The sequence below is a fragment of the Pezoporus occidentalis genome, unplaced genomic scaffold (assembly GCF_034315485.1).
Source record: "Pezoporus occidentalis ecotype Australia unplaced genomic scaffold, CSIRO_AGI_Poc_V1 ctg130, whole genome shotgun sequence".
Taxonomy (NCBI): domain Eukaryota; kingdom Metazoa; phylum Chordata; class Aves; order Psittaciformes; family Psittacidae; genus Pezoporus; species Pezoporus occidentalis.
The window spans coordinates 3,023,230-3,039,000 of NW_026913104.1; the positions used below are offsets into that span (position 1 = coordinate 3,023,230).

Here is a 15,771-nt window from a genome sequence, read left to right on the forward strand (position 1 = left end):
AGGAGGTGGGTCACTGGCCAAGAAGCATCATTTCTTGTCTTCCAAAAGAAAGGATTCCTTCTGGTTGCAGATGTGTTGCTTGGTCGTCTGCCACAGCCCTTAAAACATCTACTCTCAAGGCAGGTTTGCCTTTTGGTTTAACAGCTGGAGAACATGGAAGCTTCCTGGTTGACAGGATGGTCCCATCTGCTGTTTATCCTGTAAAACTGATTTTGCTTCACCTAGGGAGACCAAGCTCCCTCTTAGCACAGAAAACACTCCCATATATAATAATCATCCATTTCCCTTAGCAACTTAAATCCTAGGGATGCAGAGAGCCAGGGCATGGCCAACCACACTGATCATTTCCAGATTCACTTCTACAGCAGCTCCCAGATCAACTGCTAGGAGATGGGTAGAGTTGAAACAAGAAGGAAAGGCTCCCCAGCAGATTGCCCTGGCTTTCTTATCACATACTGCATTTCTGCAGAGAAGCAATAGTAAGAAAAGGTGGCTGCATCCAGATGCTCTGCCTCTCCCTGCTGCTAAAAGGTACCAGGGAACTGCCTGACCTGAATATCTATTAATCGGATGAGGCAAACAAAGCCCCAGGCATCTCTGATGCTGCTGCTTGCAATGCAGCCAGCTCTGGGCTGCTCCATCACAGGGCAGTGCTCTGCAAACAGCAGATCACATCTGCAAACAGCAATTCTCTGCTGGTTTTCAAACCCCTCCTCCCCCCCCGTGAAAAATTCACCTTTGCAGAGCACAGGCTGGTGAAATGAGTAAAGAAGGGGGCAGCCAGCAAGATGATTCCTGCAATTACATCCCTGCTTCCTGGCTGAAACCAGAGCCCTTTCCACCAGCAAGAACTCATCAAGCTTTCAGAGGTGGGTGTCCAGAGGACAAGATGCAGGGAACCAAAGGCTGGGGGCAGCAGACCAAACCTCTCTCTGCACCCTGAAATCAGGCTTTTCCTATCACAACAGGCAGCTCTCACCAGGTCTTAGAACCACAGAAGGGGTTGGAAGGGACCTTAAAGCCCATCTAGTTAAAACACCCTGCCACAGGCAGGGACACCTTCCACTAGAAGGTGTCCAACTTTCTTGGACCCCTTCAGCTCTGTTTGGTGTCAAGGGTTGTCTTTTGGGTGGAGAACACGGATGCACACAGACCCTCTGCTTGCTGCATCCCAGCTCAGTGCTACAACCCCAGTATAGACCAGCACACCAGAAGAAGTTACTCAATCAATGTTTTAATTGACTTGAGCAGAAGACATGGTTTCTATACACTGGGCCATCAGCCCCAATTGGTACAAAAATTAGTTAACAAAAAAAACCTCTTTTAAAAACAAACCTAAAACGGGCATTTATTAAAACCAGAAAGATACAAAAGCACCTCTGCCTGCTCACACCCTTCCTGCCTCCTGGAATCTCTTGAACAGCGCTTTGTCTGCCTGAAGGGCGAAGGTCAAAGCCCGTTTCTGGTAGTACATGGAGTCCAGCACCAGGTTGTCAATCACATCTGTCAGGAGATGGGCTCTCTCCACGGAGATGCCCGGAGCGTCGTAGCCCAGGGCGGTGAAATGCACGTGTAGATGGTAGTAGGAGGGATGGTAGTGCAGGTAGATGCGCAGCTGGGAGCCAGGCACACCAAAACGCTTCATTATAGCCTCCTAAGGAGAAAGGAGACCACCATAGGTCAGGACTGGAACATGCAGTGAGGGCACGGGGGCAAGCAGTGCGTGGACAGGCTTGGAAGGAGCATCCCTGGGTGGTGGTGAGAAAGACGGAAGTGATTTCTGCTTCTCCATCCTCACAGCAAGGGAGAGGGGAGGGACAGAGCATTCCCCATCCTGTGTTTTGGCTTCCACAGGGCTGGAGGAATGCCTTCAGCTGCCCCACTTTCCTCTGCTGGTGCTCGTATCACTTTCCATTCTACCCTTATCACCCCAGCTCACCCGGTGAGTTACAGAGATCTGTTACCAGCTGGTGTAATTAAAGCTCTGAGCAGTGCTGGTGAGCCCTGGCACGCTAGCTGGGTGCACTGCAATCCCATGGCTAATCTCTTCATTAATCTCCACTTTCCCCAGTGCAATTACTTCCTGAGTTTCTAAGGCGGGGAAGGAAAGAGAAGCTATCATGCATCCATCTGCACCAAGCATGCCCCAGCACAGGGCTGGAAAACACTCGTCTGCCAGTGAAATCAGTCAAGGGCTTGGGAGGAATCATAGAATCAGCCAGGCTGGAAAAGACCTTTAAGATCATCAAGTCCAACCATTCCCCCAGCACTGCCAATTCCACCACTAAACCATGTTACTAAGGGTCTCATCTACATGTTGTTTGAACACTTCCAGTGATTCCACCACTGCCCTTTTACCAGTGTGAATAAGACAGGGCTGGAATCCTGCAGCTCTCTGCTAACAGAGATGTACTGAGCACCCCTAAACCACTCTGAATGCCACATAGCTTTCCAGTGCCCCAGGGAAAGGTGCCCACAGCTTCGGTTCATCACCTACTGTCACCTCCCATTAGTGGTCCCCATGCAGGTGCTGTGGGTGGGTAGGTTGGTCACCAGTGACGCTGTGACAAGCAGGCTGGGCTCTCCCTCACCAGGAGAGCAGCATTGGACCAGCCATGCTCTTACCTTCCCTTCTTGCAAGATGTTCCTCAGCAGCGGGAGGTGCTCAGCGGTCAGGTCCCGAAGAGACTTGACTTCCCTACGGTGAACAAGGGCTATCAGGTAGAGGTCATCCAGCTGCAGAGAGACATGGAGGTGACTACAGAGCAGATAAAAGCACGAGCACTTTGGACCCAACACACCAACCCCAGCTTGTGCAATAAGGGGCTACCTCTGGCATGTTTAGCCCACACCCAAGCTGGGTTGAACCCAGCATAAGCTGCCTTCATCCACTGCATTTCTAAGCATCATTTCTAGGCAAATGAGGTTGGTCCAGCACTAGCTAGGAGACAACAGCTTCACCCCAACCATACACAGTAGGACCACAAATATCTCCTCAGCTTTAAAGGCAGATCAATTGATCAATCTTTTGTACACAGCCCTGAACATCTCAAATACATTGTCCTGGTGCAGACTGAGGCTGGCACCCACCCTACTCCACGGAACCCGCCAGCAGCCCAAGCACAGCCTTTTTAGCTCAGGGGCTCATCTCCACACTCAGATGAGGATTTACAGTGAATCACAGCAGCCAGAATGGCAACTGTAGATGTTTCCAAGTGAAAACCTTCCCACACTTCCACCGTGCAAATAGCTCCACTTCCAGTCACACCAATCCTATAAATAACTATTTTCAAGCCCTAATCGGTCACTGGACAACACCAGGGCAGTAAAACACCCATTGAGCAGCTCTCAGGCAGACCTCTGGCATCTCCCAAAGCACTTCAATGTTTAACAAGACATAGAGATGTGGATCATTACACTTTAAAAGTAAATCAAAACAAATCCCTATCTCCTTCAGCTTTCCAATATGAACACTACAAATAAAAGGGTTTAGCTATCTGAGACCATCTGGCTCTTTGGAAAGAACTGCTCATGCCAAAAGATGCTCTGAGGACCCCGACTCGGGGCTCTCAAACACGAAGCTGTTGTTTGCACCCAGCCAGCACAGCGATGCTCATGGTTCCGTTGGATTCCCAAAGCAGCTTGTGCACAGCTCGTATCAGCTTGTCCTCTTTGGAGCAGGGCTGGCTGGCGGGAGGAAAAGCAAACAGCTCTTCTCCTTTAGAACAACATCTGCATGTTGCTGTTTGAAACAAATAAGGCTGTTGCTAAAAAGGCTCTGACTGATGTCATGCCGGGCATCGTTTCAGGCAACGCCTCGGGGCTCCTGCGGGTTTGAGAGAGGCTCAAAAGGAGTGGGAAGAAAGCACAAAACCACACAAAAAGGCTTTAAAACATGAAAAGAAAACACCAAATGAAAACCAAAAGAAACCAACTCAAAACCTCTACCAAGGTTGGGCAGAAGGAGATGATGCAGCGCCCAGAACGTTAAGGATGGCAGCAAGCACAATTGAAAGGAGAGATCTTCCTCATGTCCATCAGCCTGATACAATTCCAGGTGAATTCACACCATTCCATGGGCTAAGGCAGTGCTGTGGAGTGGATTTCAGGGAGTCCTGCTGGGAGCAATGCCTTGCTTCTCTAATTTAATTTAGTAGCCTTGCCTGTTTGATGGGAGGAGGCAGAAGGAACCTGTGCCTGTGGTAGCCCCAGGGCTGGCAGGGTAAGCTCTGGCTCAGCATCACCCACAGCCAAGAAGAAATTCCTTGGCTCAAAGGCAGAAGCCAACAGCCCTTGCTGGGATGCTGGCTCGCCTGCCTGGGAACGAGACAGGCAAAGGGCCTGCCTAGCCCCAGGGGTCTCTTGCTGCAGACAGCAGCCCAGCAGTGGGAAGAAAGCAAGAAGATCCTGTCCAGCATAACAAGAAGCTCTCCCAAGAACAAATCCCGCCACTTAAGCATTCCCTGACCATGCCACCTGCAAGATGTGGATACAACAGGTCCCTGAAGCACAACTTTCAGCCCATCCATCTGTAATCCTGATGCGAGTTATGAAGCTTGGCTGCTGCGAGCGATGATTTACACTGAGGCTTTGCTTGAAGCATATTACCACCCTGAGAGTAAAAGGCACTGAACAAGGCACAGTTTAAACTCCACAGGTATCAGTCTCTGCAAGAAGAAGGTTGTGCTTCCCAGTGAACAAGCAGAAATTCGGGTTTGGTTACCCCATCACTGCTTGACAAGGCATCTGTCACAAGCTGATGTGACCAGAGATTGCTCCGCAGTGACCCGTTCACCTGTGCTCACCCAGCACCAGGACGGAAACACAGAGCTGTGTTGCACATGAGTTACAGCCTGGTTAAAACCCTCTGTGTTTCAGTGAACGGCCACTCCCACGAGGGGTTAAGCAGCTGCTCCTAAGCTACAAACCATCTGTTTAACATTGCACGGAGGAGAGTTAATCACAGCAACCAAAGGACAACATCAGCCCCCTTTGTCCCTAAAGTTGAGGCTTGCAAAAAGAAACAAAGCCCCAACCAAGTTCCGAAGGAGCAAACACGCAGCTGGCTTTAGGTTCAAACACATCACAGCACCATTTGGGCTAATACAGGAAAGAGAAAGGGAGCCTAATAAATAAATCACCACCAGCAGCAGTGGGAACAGCCTGAGTTTTGCAGTGGCCACAATTAGCATGTGATAAAAGGCCCTGGCAGTACCATCATTTAATGACAGCAGGAAGAGGAAGGACACATTCCCCTACTGAAACTTTCATTAGCATGCTATTAGCAGCATGAAAGTGGACATTTCCTCTAGATTACCTTCAGGCAAGCAGCATCCCTCCAAAGCTAAGAGGAGCAAACCAACCTGGTTTTGATTCCACTTAAAATCTGGAACTAGAACAAAGCCATCACAAGGATCTGGGTTTTCATGGATGATTCGATCGGCCTCAGCTTTCTTCTCCAGGATATTGTACACCCACTGAAAGAGAAGTATGTGATTTAGAAACCAGCAGAGAAAACAACCACCTCAGGCACAATTAGCCCAAGCTCACGGATTAGTGCCCATTCCCTGCAACTAGAACATAAAACCCAAACCAAACCAAACAACAACTTGATTTTAAGATGACCAAATCGTCTCACGGCTGGTAACATTTGTAGTTAATTATCCATAACACTCCAACAACAAACTCCAGGCTGCTATGAGCACTTCAGTGAAAAGATCCCCCCCAGCCCTGCTGTGCAGCACTGCACTGATTTATTCAGGCAGTTTTGCTTTCTCTCAAGCACTAAGAACTGGCCACAGCAGGAGATGAGGCACTGAATACATTGGGGTTAGCCCAGTGCAGAAATAGCTGCATTTGCCCCTAGGAGGATGTGGGGATAATCCTCCCCAGTGGGATCCAGCAATACTCCATCCAGAGAAGGAGCTGCTGCAAGCACTAAATACCCATGGCAACGGGTCTGAATGAGATGAGCTTTAAGGTCCCTTCCAACCCAAACCATTCTATGGTTCTTTACACCTCCAAAATGCACTTCGAGTCTATCGTCAAACAAGGTTTTAAAGCATCATTTTCCCCACCAAATTTAGGTATGAAATGCTTTGGTTGAGCTGGGAAGGTGCAGCCAGTCTCACACACACTCACTGAGCTCGGTTAGTGGTTGCTGTGCACACTAAACACTCAAAAGAACCCTTCTGGGGAGCTCTGTCAAGACTTTAATTAATCAAATCAAAACTTAGGATCATTGTGAACTGACCTGAATATATCCCTTAGGGAAAAACCAACCTCTCCTCCCTTGATCTGGGTTTTTTGCTTAAATTCCTGGTCTTTTCTCCTAGCAACAACATGATAGAGAAGATTAGATTCTCCAAGTGATTTTGGAAAGCATGGCACAAGATCATGGTGCTCTGTGACCCTGGAAGGAAAGCAGGGCAGGAAATGGAAGTTTGCCCCTTGGTTTGGTGTTATGCCTGTCCTTGTCGCATATCCAAGTTATCAGTGCCCTGAATAAGCTCACTGATCAGATGAGCTGGATTTTAAACCCAAGTGCTGCCTCATGTGATGAGCAGGTCATCAGCTGCCTGCTCTTGCTGTTTCCAGCATAAGCCCAGTGAGGACAACACACGTCCAAAGACTGGCACCACAATAAGACTATTATACTGAAAGCATCCGGGCTTTGCATCCTCCAGCAGAACACAGAGAGGCCCCTGTAATCCCCTGATATTTCAGTTACCCTTCATATTTCCCCTTTCTACTCGTCAAACCCAGTTAGATAAAGACAAGAAATGGCATTATCAATGGCTGGTTGTCTTTGGGGGGCTTTATTTTTAATGGATAGCCTCAGCAGACCAAGGATTTGGTTTATTCCCCCTTCTGCACACGCTGGCATGAATTGGTCCCTACACACTTGTGTTCCTTTGGTCTCTAAAGAAGAGGAGAGGAGTGATCAGAACGGATGTAAACCAGGAAAAACAAGCCATTGCTGCTGCCTGGGGTGAGAAGGACACTAAAAGCACAGCTTCACCACATCGACTATGGACTGAATGGCAAAGGAGCTGTAGGCAAAGTCCAAGGAGTGAGTTCTGATGCAGTAATCCAAGAACAATCTGTGCCTTTCCATTTCCACAACACCCAAGAGACTCCAGAACGACACCAACGCCCAGGCAGCCACCCTTGGAAAGGAGGAGGAATGTCCCAGCACAAAACATCTCCAGAAACCTTGGGAAAGGCCACATTGTCAGGGGAGGGGGTTCTCCCCCTCTGCTGCACTCTGGGGCAACCACACAAGAGGGACATGGAGCTGTTGGAGTGAGGCCAGAGGAGGCCACAGGGATGCTCCAAGGGCTGGAGCAGTTCTGCTCTGGAGGCAGGCTGAGAGAGTTGGGCTGGTTCAGTCAAGGAGACCAAAACCACCTAACTCTGCAGCAGGGAAACAGTGGTATCCCTACCTGGATGCTGAAGCTCTGGGACTGGATGTAGGGCAGCGTTATGTTCTTGTAATCCTCCCAGGTTTCATGGATGAGGTGCACCTCCTGGCGCAGGTACTTCTGAAGGTGTTTCTCCGTGGCAGGGTACACCACCGTGGTCTTTATCTCTAGAAACAAATACGTTTGTAATAACTCAGTGCACAAAGCCCACACTACTTCCTGCAGTGCCCAATAAATCTGTTTTCCTCCCCAATAAACACCCCACTAAAAGAGATACCATTCTTATCTTATGGTGGAGGAGAGCAGACATGGAAAGCAAACAAGTGCTTTAACCTCCCAGGCTGCCACTGCTTTTGTTGAGGAAGGAGAAGCCGACAACACAGCCAGGGCCTGTCTTTCTAGTTCAGTGGAGGAGTTTGCTGTCTGAAAGGGCTTTTTCCCACACTCACTCTTTCAGGCATATCAGCAACATCAGGGCAGAGCTGGGGCTCCCATGCATGCATTCAACAACCAGGACAGAAACACCACCCCAGGGCAGAGATGTATCTTCCTCGTACTTAAATCTAAAGCTCCTAGCGAACACCCAGCAACTTTCTCCAGTCCCAGGAGCAGCCACGGTGTGAGCTGCAAGCAGCAGGGCCGGCACATGGAGTGGCTCCTTCCCAGAGCTCTTAGGCATCATGATGCTTGGCCTTGAGCCCTGAGTGCAGGAGGCAAAGAGGTCGAGGGCATGGGGATGGATCCAGAGCAAACAATGTGGGTTGATGGGTTAACAGAGCTTGGGATGAGCTGAGGGAAGAGCGGGTGATTCCCCTGCACCACCTGACAGTGAAGATTCAGCTGGTGAAAACAGTTTCTGTTTACCTGAAGATTAAAACTGCTGCGAAATTTGTGTGGCATTAAAGAGGACACAAGCACACACCTCATCAGCTTCTGCAGCAGTAAATCTTACCCACAGTGGTGAAACTCTTGGAAGGAGAAAAGCCCCACGAGGCCGGACAAACTGACAGCAGATCTGACCAAAGCAAGGGGTCAGGGCATTGGCAACGCTCAGCTTGTGCCCAGAATGGGCACAAACCCCACAGGTCACACACTCACCATGGCACCAGCCAGCCATGCTTCATGCATTACATATTTAAAGACACAGCCAGACACTGAATATAAATATAATATTAATATTAGACAGGCTGAGACTGGGCTTGTTCAGCCTGGAGAAGCCCAGAGAAGCTGTGGCTGCCCCATCCCTGGCAGTGCTCAAGGCCAGGTTGGATGGGGTTTAGAGAAACCTGCTCTAGTGGAAGGTGTCCCTGCCTGTGGCAGGGGGTTGGAACTGGATGAGCTTTAAGGTCCCTTCCAATCCAAACTATTCCATGATCTATTTGGTCCTAAAGCCAGGGCTTGGGTCTTTAGTTTTCTGCTGTCTCTTTTCAAGGCTGGCTCTGCACAAGCCCGGTGACTCTGCCTTTTCATTTCAGGCCAAACCCAGCTTAATGAAATCCACAGGAAAATGCTGGTAACATGAAATATGAAAATGCAAACCACAAGGGCAGCCTGGTCCGTTTCCCACCGTACACATGTTCAAACAAGGTTGTTTTCCAGGACTCCATTAGCACTTCGAGTGGGATGATGTAATAGCAAGAGAAAAAAAAGACATACATGGCTGTAGCTCCTCTGCTCCTCACTCAAGACCAGCAAAGCAACGGCGAGAAAAGAAAAAGGCAGAAGATAATGCCCAGCCTCAGGCTGAAACTTCCACAATTTCATTTTATAGCCCAAAATAAGAGCAGCGACTGCAGCAGAAACCCCCTCCATGGTGATGATAATGCAGTCCATACACTGGCCAGGATGGGGTTGCAGAGGACCCTTCACAGCTTCCCCATCACCTCCCCAATTTGGGTGGTGGAAAGAGCCACTTTGGCTACTTTAAAGCCAAGTGCAGGATCAGAGGAACCCTTAAACGTGCAGCTGCAGTCGAGCAGCAGATGTTTGCAGGAGGAGAGGGGGGGAGAGGCTGCGGTTCAATAATGATTCTTTCCCTTCTAGAGGTCTCATCAACCCTGGAACGCCCCAGCAATGCTCATTAACATGAACTACCACAGCCCAAGGAGCTGTTTGATAACGACAGTCAGGCTCTGAGCATTTCAGAGCCCATGCACAAGATGGAAAGTCCTGTCTAAGGTTGGCAGGAAACAGCCACAGCGAGACCAGGCTCGCCACGAAATCTTTCCATTGCTGGCAATGGGCCGTGTTCATGCTCCAGTTTAAAAGCCGCCGTGCTCCTGGCAGGCTCAATGTGCATTGAAGCATCACGTAGGCTGTGGGGCAGCTGAAACCTACCCTGGCCTGGAAATGAGGGTAAAGAACTGCTTTAGGACACATGATGTGGGGTTTTAAGCTCGCTGGGTCTGAGTCACACCAGCCACGTGTTCCCATGGGCTGCCACGGAACACCTGTGGTTTACTCTGGAAGTCAGGAGTGACCCTCAATTAACTGGGGGTTATAATAAAGGAGGTTTAATGGAAAGAACCTTTAATTGAAGGAGCAGGAGGCAGAGGTGCTGCGATGGTAGAGAACAACAAACGGGACAGGTCACCCTATGAAGGGTGTTGGAGGGGATGCACCACACTCTTGTTTCCCTGCCCAGGAGAAAAGGAAACTCAGCTTCAAAACCACCAAGAAACAAAATCAAAACACTGGGGGATTTATGGGAAAAGGGGCTGAAACGTGTTTGTGCTCCCTATGGAGCAGGACAGATACACGGCACAGAGGAGAAGGCAAAGAGAGCTCACACACATAGGAAAGTGCCTTCTCCTCTTCCACGCCACACTCTCCCCAGGCTCTGCCAAAATCCCCTTCCAGCTTGGCCCGTTGAGTTTCAAAGTGATTCAAACAGCAAGGAGAGCCCAGGGTGACCCGGCGAGAGCCCTGTGCTCACCTCTCCCATCTCACTCAGCAACACTGAAATGGAGGGCTCTAGTTCTGCTTTTAATAGATTTGAACACACAGGGCAGGGACAACCTGTTTCTATTTCTGGGCAGGGGTGTTTTTTGCCTCCCTTTGCTAGTAGGAAGCTGAGCTTTGGCTCTTCATCTGCCTGCCTTATCAACTCAACCATGGGGTGCAGGAAGGTGCAAGGCCAGGAAACAGCAGAGAAAGCCACACTGCACTTTTCTTCTGCAAACCTCCTTCCTGCTGCTTACAGCTCTGCACCATCTTCCCAGCATCAACTATCTCCTTCCATGCAGCCTTAACTGTATTTTTGTTCAGTTTCATGATCACCACAGCACAGTGGTCACAGGGAAACACCTCATTTTAACCGCCTCTGCCATTTGGGGCTTTCTTTATTGAAAGAGATAACAGCACATAAGGAAAAGGATAAAGCTTGCAAGAGGCCAGTGCATGCCAGGGCAAGCCAAGCCGCTGGAGACATCTGGCAAAGGCTGGTTGGCCCCTGGTTCCCTTCCAAAGGGGATTTGGGTGTGTGGGGAGGATGTCTAGCTGCATGTTACCAAGCCCCAGACCCCAGAGCAAAGCATGGCCGTCCCCCATCAACCCACCCCACACATCCCACTGCTGCAGCATCTACACTTCCATAAGGAGCTGTCTTTGCTGGGTAAGCCCCGCAGGCAGGCAGAGCATGGAACCACTGGGACACAACCAACCTCCCTTCGGCAGCTCCTGCAAGTCTCTCCAGCTCCACGCTGCCTGAAACCAGACCAGGGAAAGCAGGGATATGCATCACTTCCTGCATGACTGAATACCTTCCTTCCATGCTCTCCCATTTCTCCCAGCCCCGTGCCAGAGAGATGGAGCATCTCCTGTTGTGCTCATTTTGAGATGGTTTTATCAGCTCCAGCCTGCAACACAGGGATGAGCTATGCCCAGCGAGTAAAGACTCCTTCAAGGATTGATAAGAGCCCTTAAATTATACTGGCACAGCTTTGGGGCTGTAAAACACACCATCCCTCAGCAACCAGGTAAGAGGAGGCTGCTTTTCATTGGAAACAGCAAGATTTTCTTGCTGAATGGGTGTGAGCACCACCAGGAGCTGGATGTTACTGGGGAACACGTGGATTAAACCATCTGACTTCTGCAACCAAGCCTTTCACAACAGCATCTTTCCCCTCTATGAAAGCAGCCCTTGCTCTCACTGAAAGGGAGAGTCCCAGAGCTGCGTTTCCTTCACCATCTCTCACACTTCTAGGAATAAGCTGCCTCTTAAACCTAGGCAACATCCAGCAACTGGCCTTCAAGTAAGCTACACACGCCTGCCTTTGCCAGTAGCAGAGCAGTTAGTATTAGCTCTGACACTGCTCCTCCTTGCAAACACACTCACATTTCCTTCTCTTTATTCAGGTAGCTTGCTGCCGTTCCGATGAGCTCTGACCATTACCAATCTGCTTTACAGATGTCTTTTATTCCCCCATTTTAGCCTTGACACATCTCTCCCAGGGGCCACTTAAACCAGAGACACAGCTGAGGTCCCTTCTCTGGCCGGCATCTCCACACCTGTGTGCTCCCAGCCCTAAAAACCTCATCTTTAAGCAGCAGCAGAGTGAAATTCCTCTTCCCAGGACAGAGGGGAGGTGCTTGCTGAGGTAATGTGCTGCTTTTGGCCTCCCTTCCTTTGCTTTCACCATGCAAACAAAGCGACTGGCCCAGACTCGCAATGGACCACCAAGACGAAACAAGCTTTCATCACATCGGGCCTGTGTTAGCTTGACTCTGCAGAGGGAACAGCAGCACTTCCATGGGAGAGGGTGAAGAAAACCTTCACCTTCAGCTATCAAGAAACTCCAGCTCAAAGAACAGCTGCCCAAGGACTTGGGACAACAAAGGAGGCATTGAGAAACACACGTCTTAAAAGCAGAGGGGCTGGAGGTGACTCCTCACACCCAGTGCCATGAGTCACTTGAGGCAGTGATTTCCTCATATGGTTTATCTTACCTCTAGAAAGCAAGAGACTGAGCAGAAGAGGGGTCTACCCATCTGGGGTGTGAAATCCCCAGGGGGAACTGTGTGACACCATAACCCGGGGCTTTTCAGAGGAACTGCTTCATGCCATGAACCACTTGGCCTTTACTGCATCGCGCTAAGTCACAGGAGAGAAAACCCTTTCTCTCTCCAACCCTGGGACCAAAAGGCTGTGAGAGACTCCATGCAAGGGTTCGCTGCACCTCAGCACGATCACGGGATTCCTCACAAGCCTTGACGCCGTCTGCAGCCTTACAGGAAACTTTTCCTGTTTTAGGTTTATGAGTTGCATTCCTCACGTCAACTCCCTTCTTGGGCCGTGACTCAACTCAAAAGGGCGATTTCCTTCCCCTCCTGACACACACAACCGTTTCCGCCGGTGCCAGCCCAGCTGCCTGCCAGCAGCTTAAGCAACGTGCCCACAAAGACAGCTATTGAGCACTGAACTGCTTTAAGGAAGAAGCTTCCCCACTTATAGCAGGGAGCTGGGGAGCCTGGAGAGCAGCACCAGCATCTGCAGCCCCATCCTGGTCCCCTGCTTGGGGCTGCTCAACATCCAGAGCAACCACAAGGAGGGGTGAGGAGGAAAGATGAACCACTGGGGAATGTATCTGCAAAACCCTACCTTTTAAAGGCAATGGAAGAGTAATTAAAGAGATAAGCTTTAGCAGAAGGAAGCCAGAGGCTTTTTTCCCTATTCAAACAGAAGGAATGGCACAGGGACACATCCAGAAGCACAGCAGGTTTGGTCCAGCTATACACGACACAAACACTGGGCAGCCACAGCACAGAGGGCACACCAAATAACCTGAATGAGATTTCAGTTTAACAAAGACCCAGAAATGGGATGTGAATAGACTCAGATTCACCTGGATTTGCCCCAGCCTCTCAGATAAAGCAGGACCAGGAATGGCACTGACAGAGGAGACATTTAACAGCGTTTTCACCCTAGCGAGGGGTTTCACACCAGCATAAACCTTAAATAAAGTAAGATTGAATCAGGGGACTACTGGAGTTAAAGAGCACTGCTCAAAGTGCTACAAGAAGTCAGATGCCAGCCCAGCTGCCAGGGCTGCAGCTGGAGAGAGGCCCAGGGGACTTTAGTCTTGCAATGCCACCTCGTGGAAATCACTGCAGCAGACACCCAAGCAGGAGGGAGGCTGTGCACAGCTTTACCATCTTCTCCTGCCTTTGGAATGTGTCGTTGTAACACCAAAACCTCTGATTTCAAGTCCTTCACAGGGCAAGAGGAGCTTAGCACAACTCACAAGCTCCCAAAGACAGACAGTGATTCCTCCTACTCCATGGAAATAGCATTAAAATACAGGTGTATTTGGGAAGGCACATCAAACATCTAAAGAATTCAATTCAGGACTGCAATAACTTCTAATTTAAGCTATCACTCTGATGAATTTTGACTCTGTTAAGCCTGTCTGGTTGTCACTGTGCTTATGGAAGCATTCATGTGTAATTAATCGCTGCACCTTTGGAATTTAAGCACATCCCAGCCTTAAATTGAAGTGCCCAACCTGCCAAGATGTGCTCTGCAGAGTGTTATCAAAGTAAACATGATGGGGAGAGACAGTGCCTTATACCAGATTAACCAACATCACTGAAGACAGACACACAAGGAAAGCTTCCAGACCCACAAGCCCTTGACCTTTAAATCAAGGCACGGGCAAGGAATCAAATGATATCTGTTTAGTGTCCAGCAACTTTATAGCTTGGTGAGCATGAGGAAAAGGAGGTGAAGTGAGGTAGCACCCAAAACCTCAATTAAGATGTTGCCTTCAAAGCAGCAATGCTCTACTGCTCCCCCAGCTCTGCTGTTGCCAAACCACAACCAGAGCAGGTAGGAACACATGGAGCAGCATCACAGCCATGTCACCCTCCTGGGACCCCCGTGCTCACCGCTCAGCTCTGGAGGAGGGTAGAGGTGGTACGTCTTGTAAATATCATTGTGCATCCGCAGCTCCAGCTTCGTGTGCTTCTTCAGCAGGTCCAACAGCTTCTCCTCCTGGAAAGGAGTCTTTTCCAGGATGACTAAAGCATCTGTACCCTCTCCAGAGGGGCCGGTCACCTGGAATAAGAACCAATATAGCTGCTGGTGACATGGATCCAGTTTGAGGCCAGGACCTGAGGCTCCAAAGCAGACACACTGCAGTCCCTCACTTCTTGTACACAAACCCCCTCCTGGACCAGCCAACCATCCAAAAATAAAGGCACGTGTGGCTTGAGGCACAGCAGGAATCTGCTGCCCATGAGGGAGGTTTCTGTTGGGGAGCACAGGATGCGGGCAGTGTCTCAGCCCATCTGCACCTCCCCGGATGCTCCCAGCACCCGCAGCCACATTCCCACTGACCCACATCACTGATTTCACCTCAGATACTCTCAGGTCAACATGCGGCTGCCAGAGGGTCAGGATGAGAACACAGGCAAGGGGCTGGGGGACTGTAACACTGCAGCTTGTGTCCCTGCCCACGGCAGGGGGTTGGAACTGGATGAGCTTTAAGGCCCCTTCTAACCCAAACCAGTCTGGGATCCAATTGATTTCTCTTTTATGGCACCCTTTACCTTTTATAGGGACTGATATGCCTATCATATACACATCGCAGAGCTAGCATGATGCTTGCAGATCGATGCCGCTTCACTGCCAAGCACGACAAACCTGCTCTCGGGGCCAGAAGCAACACCGGTACTAATCCAAACGTACCCAGAGCTTTTGCATTAAGCCTTCCAGCGCAGGAAGCGGTCGCATCCTGCCACCCCCCATCCTGCCCGGCTTGGGGCACCACCGGGCTGGAAAAGCGGGTAAATGGGGACAACGGAGGGGACAACGTGGGGATAACGGCGGGGAACAACAGCGCCTTCCGCCACGCTGGATCGGCGCGCCATGCGCTCCGGGTGGGGGCGTGGCCCCGCCGTGGGGGGCGTGGCCCCGCCGTGGGGGGCGTGGCGTGCCTTGACGTGCCGCGGCGGGAGGCGGGGCCACCGCTCAGCGCGGTTAACAGCGGTGCGGTACCCGGTCCATACCCCCCCCCAGGCCCGGCGCCCCGCGGTACCTCCCCGTGCAGGAACACGGCCTTGTCCCGCGCCGACTCCCGCAGCACACGCCGCAGCCGCAGCTCCGCCAGCGGGAACGGGTCGGCGGCACCGCCATCGCCATCCCCATCCTCCGCCTCCTCCCGCTTCCTCTTCACCGGCGGGGCCTCCGCCATGGCGCACACCGCCGCACTGCGCCTGCGCCGGCTCGCACAAAGGAGCGAGCCTCGGAGCCGCGAGTACAGCCTGCCCCCTGGCGGCTTGGGGGTAGACCTTCCTCAAGGGGGGGGTCTAAGCTTAACCCCCCTACACTGAAACCCACAAGAAGGGA

At 50.8% G+C, this 15,771-nt stretch overlaps 1 protein-coding gene across 1 annotated transcript; it reads right to left on the bottom strand.

Annotated features, from left to right (window-relative positions):
- Positions 1–1,218: 1,218 nt before the first annotated feature.
- Positions 1,219–15,766, bottom strand: DCPS (decapping enzyme, scavenger). Its single transcript, XM_062608805.1, has 6 exons — positions 15,461–15,766; positions 14,310–14,478; positions 7,446–7,591; positions 5,364–5,477; positions 2,626–2,736; positions 1,219–1,654 (listed from the first exon to the last, which is right to left on the bottom strand). Exons 1-6 carry the CDS (start codon positions 15,614–15,616, stop codon positions 1,388–1,390), a joined length of 963 nt encoding a protein of 320 aa, XP_062464789.1. The 5' UTR covers positions 15,617–15,766; the 3' UTR covers positions 1,219–1,387.
- Between the last annotated feature and the right edge of the window lie 5 nt (positions 15,767–15,771).